General features: G+C 48.4%; 1 protein-coding gene across 3 annotated transcripts in view; it reads left to right on the forward strand.

The window, feature by feature from the left end:
* The first annotated feature begins 870 nt into the window (after nucleotides 1-870).
* Nucleotides 871-7,922, forward strand: part of pomt1 (protein-O-mannosyltransferase 1) — an 11,430-nt gene continuing 4,378 nt past the window's right edge. For 2 of the 3 annotated variants that reach the window (XM_081611105.1, XM_081611106.1), the window contains exons 1-11: nucleotides 871-958; nucleotides 1,400-1,521; nucleotides 1,601-1,707; nucleotides 1,773-1,823; nucleotides 3,907-4,053; nucleotides 4,138-4,246; nucleotides 4,315-4,374; nucleotides 4,783-4,876; nucleotides 4,989-5,144; nucleotides 7,632-7,762; nucleotides 7,841-7,922. The exon at nucleotides 7,841-7,922 is cut by the window's right edge and continues 14 nt beyond it. In XM_081611105.1, coding sequence (XP_081467231.1) covers nucleotides 1,409-1,521; nucleotides 1,601-1,707; nucleotides 1,773-1,823; nucleotides 3,907-4,053; nucleotides 4,138-4,246; nucleotides 4,315-4,374; nucleotides 4,783-4,876; nucleotides 4,989-5,144; nucleotides 7,632-7,762; nucleotides 7,841-7,922 — 1,050 coding nt within the window. In that variant the 5' untranslated portion in view covers nucleotides 871-958; nucleotides 1,400-1,408. The remainder of the gene's footprint in view (nucleotides 959-1,399; nucleotides 1,522-1,600; nucleotides 1,708-1,772; nucleotides 1,824-3,906; nucleotides 4,054-4,137; nucleotides 4,247-4,314; nucleotides 4,375-4,782; nucleotides 4,877-4,988; nucleotides 5,145-7,631; nucleotides 7,763-7,840) is intronic. The other variant, XM_081611107.1, reaches the window with a different exon arrangement.

Consider the following 7,922-nt stretch of genomic DNA (forward strand, 5'->3'; position numbering starts at 1 on the left):
GGGGGGGCTGGATAAAGGCTGCGGGGGCTGGATGAAGGCTGGTGGGGCTGGATAGAGGCTGGGGGGGCTGGATGAAGGCTGGGGGGGGCTGGGCTGAAACAGGGTGAGAAACTGGTCTAGTTAAAGCTGCATGTTCTAAATTACTTTGACTGAAAGGCTCTTATTTAATGTTGAGGGATTTTATGAGTCGAACCTTTAGGACTTTTTAGTTTTGAGTTGAAATGAACTGAAGTCTTGAGTTTAGCTTGTTAATTGTATTGTTAGAAGCCATTGTTCACCATTCAAAGACCCTTTTCATTAAACTGTGGCCATAGCAACAGTATAGTTCATGTCTATCATCACTATAAGTTTCAGGCTCAGGATGTTTTTTACTTTAAGCTCTGAATATGGATTTATAATAAACACATCAGGTTAATTAACCCCGTCTAACGGAAGATTCCATTAATAACTAGAATATTAACCGCATGTCTTAATCAAAACTAGCAAGAACGATTTGAATGAAATTAATTTAAAAACCTCGCCAGCTGAATAGTGCGGCTGGGAGGAGACGCCATGTTGAATAAATCAGCTGTTTTGCAGTTCAGCATAATAAACACCAAACCTTTTTACAAACTACACATCATTCTACATATTATATTGCAAACACTTTATTTGTATTTCATTAGTTTATATTTTATTCTCTGGTTAATCTTTTTTACAAGATGCTTTAATGTTATTGTGACGTCACAGATATACATGTCCATTCAGTCCATCTATAACCAGAACATCTAAATGCTACAGGAAGTTTTTACTGGAAATCTATTGATGAAAAATCAGAACCGCCAGGTGGCGGTAATGAGCCGTTGTCATGGTTACCATCCGCTACAAAACAAGAAGAAGAAGAAGAAGAAGAAGAAGTGGCCGGTCTGCAGCTGCAGAGACGGAACCAACCGAACCGGTACCTGGATGACGTCAGCAGGTGAGCCGCGAACAGGATTAAAGGCAAGTCTCGCGAGAGTAGAAAGCTGAGCCGGCAGGACCGAACCGAACCGAACCGCTGCTGATCCAGACAGGATCTGATCCTGGCGGACGGAATGGTTCGGTTCACCATGAAGACGGTCAGAAAGAACCGGTTCAGTTCAGGGACCACAGCACTAATCCGGCTCAGACCGGAACCGGGTTCTAAAGTTCCGTTTTCACTCCTGAGTTTAAACTGGATCCTCTTCAGAAAGTTCGGTTCTGAACCTCCTCCAGAGCCCCTGGGGCTGTTTGACCAGTCAGAACCGTCCATCTTGGTTCTGGTGCCGATCCGATAACAGGACAGTCGGTTCCGAACTTCGGAATCTGAAGCGTTCTGCGCCTGGTTCTGTTTGAGCAGCTGGTTCTGCTCGGCTGACGGTTCTGGTTCTGACCCTTTTAGGCGCCAGCGATGCTGCAGCTGCCCCTGGTGGTGACGGCCCGGCTGGACCTGGTTCTGGTTCTGGTGACTCTGCTGTCCCTGTGGACCCGGTTGGGCGGGCTGGGATACCCCGGCGCCGTGGTGTGAGTGTCAGCTGCGTGCGGTTCGGTCCCGGAGCCGGAACCGGAACCAGAACCAGAACCTGTGTGTGTGTGTGTGCAGGTTCGATGAGGTTTACTACGGCCAGTTCCTCTCTCTCTACATGAAGAGAACGTTCTTCATCGACGACAGCGGCCCGCCGCTAGGCCACGCCCTCCTGGCGCTGGGAGGTGGGTTACCATGGCAACGGGCTGCCGCGGGGCTCGCGACTCACTTCCTGTTCTTCCTGTTGCAGCTTACCTGGGCGGCTTCGACGGGAACTTTGTCTGGAACCGAATTGGAGCAGGTACCATCAGAACCATCAGAACCAGCTGGAACCAGTTAAAGGATGGATGGATGATGGATGGATGGATGCAGAGCCGGATCTAGGAGGATGTGGGCCCCTGGTGGCCCTAATTAATCTAATTAATGATGGTTATACAGTTGCACACACACATAGATATATCTATATATCTATATATCTATATATCTATATATCTATATAGATATATAGATATATAGATATATATATATATATATCTATATATCTATATATCTATATATCTATATATCTATATAGATATATAGATATATAGATATATATATATATAGATATATAGATATATATATATATATATATATAGATATATATATATATCTATATATCTATATATCTATATATCTATATATCTATATATCTATATATCTATATAGATATATAGATATATAGATATATATATATATAGTGACCAGTGGCGGAGCTAGACCTTTAAAGTTGGGGGGGCCAGGACTACCTCTGGGGGGCCATTTAACATGTGTGTGCATGTATATATGAATGCAGTCAGACGTGTTCAGGGCGTCAGGATCTCCGTCTGGGGGCCAAACGATCCGCCTCAACCAAACTAGATCACAAAGATGTTGGCCAATCAGAGCTCTAGCTCCCGTGTTGTTGACCAGTGACTGTAAATCGGTTTGTAGAAAAGAAGCTTGTGTTCAGTTAGGCGGTTAAATCAGATGTGATATGAAAGAAGATGGAGTTTGTCTGACCCGGTAAAGAAACATGTTTAGTTGGGAAATGAACTAAAGACAAGTGGGAGTGACAGAGAGGCTCTGCTGGCTCAGTGTGAAGCTAAAATAGCTTCATGGTGCGTCACCATGACTATGGGTCAGAGGTCAAACCCTGACCCTGAGCAGGCAGAGGTCAAACCCAGACATCACTTCAGACGAGCTGCTACCAGGTTTGGCCGTCAGAGGGACAAACTGACCCCGACTATCTGGTGGAAACAAACCTGATAATTACAGAAACAGATTCAGTTGGTAAAAACTGACAGATAAAAAAGATGGAGGATAAATAAACTGGACGCTGTGGAGCTTCTCTTTCTCAGGGACGTTTAGTCGCCACATTGATTACAGATCAATGCTCAGCGCTGCACCGACTGGCTTCCTGGCTGGTCACCTTTAAAAGAGCCGACCAGCCAGGCCTCCATGGTCCACCTGGTCTCAGCCCTGTAGGTCAGGGGTCACAGGGTCCTGGTTCCCCTGCGTGTTTTACTCCTGTCCCTGGTTTTACCCTAACCCGGCTGGTTGGAGGCCTGAGAGGAACATCGACCCGCTGAAGGTTGTTGGTGCCACCAGGGAGATGGAAACACGTCCAGGACCCTCTGGACCCCCTGCTGCAGGTAGATAAGGTTGGTGGACGGGATATAGAGCCGCTGTGGTTAACATCCCGTCCACACCAGGAACAGAACGGGGAAGGGGCAGCCCCCCCCCCCTCCCCCCGCCATCTGATTGGCCTGATTTTCTTGCCATTTGAAGCACCTGCTGCGACCCCCCCTTTTAGAAGGAGGGTGTGCTCCAATTACAGGGGGGTCACACTCTTTAGCCTCCCTGGTCTATTCAGGGGTCCTGGAGAGGAGGGTCCGTCGGACAGTCGAACCTCGGATTCAGGAAGAGCAGTGTGGTTCTGGTTCTAGTTCTGGTTCTGGAACACTGGACCAGCTCTACACCCTCAGCAGGTCCTGGAGGGTTCTGGGAGTTCACCCAGTCTACATGTGTTTTGTGGACCTGGAGAAGGCGTTCGACCGTGTCCCTCGGGGGGCCTGATGGATGAATGATGGATGATGAATGGATGAATGATGGATGGATGAATGATGGATGGATGAATGGATGATGGATGGATGAATGGATGATGGATGGATGTTGGATGGATGATGATGGATGGATGGATGATGGATGGATGTTGGATGGATGGATGAATGGATGATGGATGGATGATGAATGGATGAATGATGGATGTCCTGCTACTGAGGTCGGAGGTCTGTGGTTCGTTCTTCTTCTCTGGTTTTGTCCAGCCTGTCTGGTTGATGAGGTGCGTTGGTTTTGCGTCTCAGCGTATCCCTGCAGCCTGAGCGTGTGGAGCCTGCGGCTGCTGCCGGCTCTGGGTGGGGCGCTCTGCGTCCCGCTGGGTTACCTGCTGGTTCTGGAGCTCAGGTGTTCTCACCTGTCGGCCCTGGGAGCCGCCCTGCTGCTGCTGCTGGGTGAGTCTGAAGGAGGGCTTGGCAGGGTCGTGGTGCGTTCAGGGCCTGTGGGACCACCTGATGTGAGCGTTTCTATGGTTTCAGAGAACTCTCTGATCGTCCAATCACGCTTCATGTTGCTGGAGTCGTTGCTCATTTTCTTCGTCCTGCTGGCGTTCTTCTCATACCTCCGCTTCCTCAACGCCCCCGGCAGGTGAGTATCAGCTGTAACCTTTAACCCCGAGGGATCAGATCTCACCTTCATCTGCTCCTCTTCCTCAGGTGCTGGTCCAGGTACGGCTGGCTCCTCCTCTCAGGTGTGTCATGTGCAGCTGCTGTCGGGTGAGGACCCCTCTGCTACATGCCAGCTTCCTGCTTAGCTTAGCATGTCCAGCTTAGTATGTTTAGCATAGCATGACTAGCATAGCATGTCTTGTTTAGCATGTCTAGCATAGCATGTCCAGCTTAGCCTGTTTAGCATAGCGTGTCTAGATTAGCATGTTTAGCATAGCATGTCTAGATTAGCATGTCTAGCTTAGCATGTCCAGCTTAGCATGTCTAGCTTAGCATGTCTAGCTTAGCATGTCTAGCATAGCATGTCTAGCTTAGCATGTCTAGCATAGCATGTCTAGCTTAGCATGTCTAGCTTAGCATGTCCAGCTTAGCATGTCTAGCATAGCATGTCTAGCTTAGCATGTCTAGCTTAGCATGTCTAGCATAGCATGTTAATGTGACCTTTGGCCTCGGCAGGGTGAAGTACACAGGCCTGTTCTCCTACCTGCTGCTGCTGGTCGTGGCCTCGCTGCACAGCTGGAAGCTAATTGGAGATCAGGCCCAGAGTCACGTGAGTCCAGAAGGTTGTGTCTGACCCGGTTGTGTCTGACCCGGTTGTGTCTGACCCGGTTGTGTCTGACCCGGTTGTGTCTGACCCGGTTCTCTCTGTGTGGGTGGAGCAGATGAGTGTGTGTGTTCAGTGTGGTTGGAAGGTTCTGTGCCTGTTGGTGGTTCCGGTTCTGCTCTATGTGTTCTGGTTCTACATCCACCTGAGCATCCTCCAGCGCAGCGGACCACATGACCAGCTGATGAGCTCCGCCTTTCAGGCCAGCCTGCAGGTAGCCCCGCCCTCTCACCTGGCTCAGGTTTTCCTCAGCAGGAAGCAACCCGAGAGTCCTGCCTGTTAGCCACCATAGCTATTAGCTGCTTTAGCTGTTAGCAGCTGTTAGCCACCATAGCTATTAGCTGCTTTAGCTGTTAGCAGCTGTTAGCCACCATAGCTATTAGCTGCTTTAGCTGTTAGCAGCTGTTAGCCACCATAGCTGTTAGCTGCTATACCTGTTAGCAGCTGTTAGCCACCATAGCTATTAGCTGCTATATCTGTTAGCAGCTGTTAGCCACCATAGCTATTAGCTGCTTTACCTGTTAGCAGCTGTTAGCAGACATAGCTATTAGCTGCTGTAGCTGTTATTAGCTGCTATACCTGTTAGCAGACATAGCTATTAGCTGCTGTAGCTGTTAGCAGCTGTTAGCCACCATAGCTATTAGCTGCTTTACCTGTTAGTAGCTGTTAGCCACCATAGCTATTAGCTGCTTTACCTGTTAGCAGCTGTTAGCAGACATAGCTATTAGCTGCTGTAGCTGTTAGCAGCTGTTAGCCACCATAGCTGTTAGCTGCTATACCTGTTAGCAGCTGATAGCCACCATAGCTATTAGCTGCTATACCTGTTAGCAGCTGTTAGCAGACATAGCTATTAGCTGCTGTAGCTGTTAGCCACCATAGCTGTTAGCTGCTATACCTGTTAGCAGCTGTTAGCCACCATAGCTATTAGCTGCTTTACCTGTTAGCAGCTGTTAGCAGACATAGCTATTAGCTGCTGTAGCTGTTAGCAGCTGTTAGCCACCATAGCTGTTAGCTGCTATACCTGTTAGCAGCTGATAGCCACCATAGCTATTAGCTGCTATACCTGTTAGCAGCTGTTAGCAGACATAGCTATTAGCTGCTGTAGCTGTTAGCAGCTGTTAGCCACCATAGCTATTAGCTGCTATACCTGTTAGCAGCTGTTAGCAGACATAGCTATTAGCTGCTGTAGCTGTTAGCAGCTGTTAGCCACTATAGCTATTAGCTGCTATACCTGTTAGCAGCTGTTAGCAGACATAGCTATTAGCTGCTATACCTGTTAGCAGCTGTTAGCCACCATAGCTATTAGCTGCTATAGCTGTTAGCAGCTGTTAGCAGACATAGCTATTAGCTGCTTTACCTGTTAGCAGCTGTTAGCAGACATAGCTATTAGCTGCTATAGCTGTTAGCAGCTGTTAGCCACCATAGCTATTAGCTGCTATACCTGTTAGCAGACATAGCTATTAGCTGCTATAGCTGTTAGCAGCTGTTAGCCACCATAGCTATTAGCTGCTATACCTGTTAGCAGACATAGCTATTAGCTGCTATAGCTGTTAGCAGCTGTTAGCCACCATAGCTATTAGCTGCTATAGCTGTTAGCAGCTGTTAGCAGACATAGCTATTAGCTGCTTTACCTGTTAGCAGCTGTTAGCAGACATAGCTATTAGCTGCTATAGCTGTTAGCAGCTGTTAGCCACCATAGCTATTAGCTGCTATACCTGTTAGCAGACATAGCTATTAGCTGCTATAGCTGTTAGCAGCTGTTAGCCACCATAGCTATTAGCTGCTATACCTGTTAGCAGACATAGCTATTAGCTGCTATACCTGTTAGCAGCTGTTAGCAGACATAGCTATTAGCTGCTATAGCTGTTAGCAGCTGTTAGCCACCATAGCTATTAGCTGCTATACCTGTTAGCAGACATAGCTATTAGCTGCTATAGCTGTTAGCAGCTGTTAGCCACCATAGCTATTAGCTGCTATACCTGTTAGCAGACATAGCTATTAGCTGCTATAGCTGTTAGCAGCTGTTAGCCACCATAGCTATTAGCTGCTGTAGCTGTAAGCAGCTGTTAGCCACCATAGCTATTAGCCGTTGTAGCTGTTAGGAGCTAATGATGCGCCGGCAGCCATTGTGAGTTAAACTGTTCCAGTGCAGGATGAGCAGAAACCTTCTAGTTTCTTGTCTGATTTCTATAAAATGTTTTAAATGTTAGAAAGTTGCCGATGTTCTGATGTGTAACATCCTCATGTAGTGACATGAATCTGTAAACAGTTTGTTTTCTGACTATGGGAGAGAAAACTTGAACCCGCTGCTGTTTTCTGCCTCACCGTCTGAAACGTTTCCTGGATGTTATGAAAATCCCCTCATGAGCCAATCAGAAACATGGCCGTTGCCATGGAAACCGGCAGACGATCTAAGCTCTGAACCCAGACTGCAGCACAGCTACATGGTAGCTAGCATAGCAGCTACATGGTAGCTAGCATAGCAGCTACATGGTAGCTAGCATAGCAGCTACATGGTAGCTAGCATAGCAGCTACATGGTAGCTAGCATAGCAGGCCGACGTCCCAAAGCCTCTCCTGACCTCTGAAAGGTCAAACCAGCCCGACCCGGCGACCCCGACTCGATCCGAAGCAACGATCACAGATCAATGGTTCTGATTGATCAGCAGCTGGTGGACTGATGGACTGCTTGTCCGTTTCAGGGCGGTCTCTCCAGGGTCACGCGGGGTCAGCCCCTACAGGTGGCGTTCGGTAGTCAGGTGACCTTACGAAGCTCCGCCCCCCGGCCCGTCCCCTGCTGGCTGCATTCGCACAAAGCCAACTATCCAATCAGGTGCCGCCGGCTCGGTCCCACCTGCAGCCAATCAGGAGCCTCCGAGGACAAACGGTAACTTCCTGTTCCTGTCTCCAGGTATGAAAATGGGCGGGGCAGCTCCCACCAGCAGCAGGTGACCTGCTACGGCTTCAAGGACGTCAACAACTGGTGGATCATC

The sequence above is a fragment of the Poecilia reticulata genome, chromosome 9 (genome assembly GCF_904066995.2).
Source record: "Poecilia reticulata chromosome 9, P_reticulata-male-v2, whole genome shotgun sequence".
In the NCBI taxonomy this organism is placed as follows: Eukaryota; Metazoa; Chordata; class Actinopteri; order Cyprinodontiformes; family Poeciliidae; genus Poecilia; species Poecilia reticulata.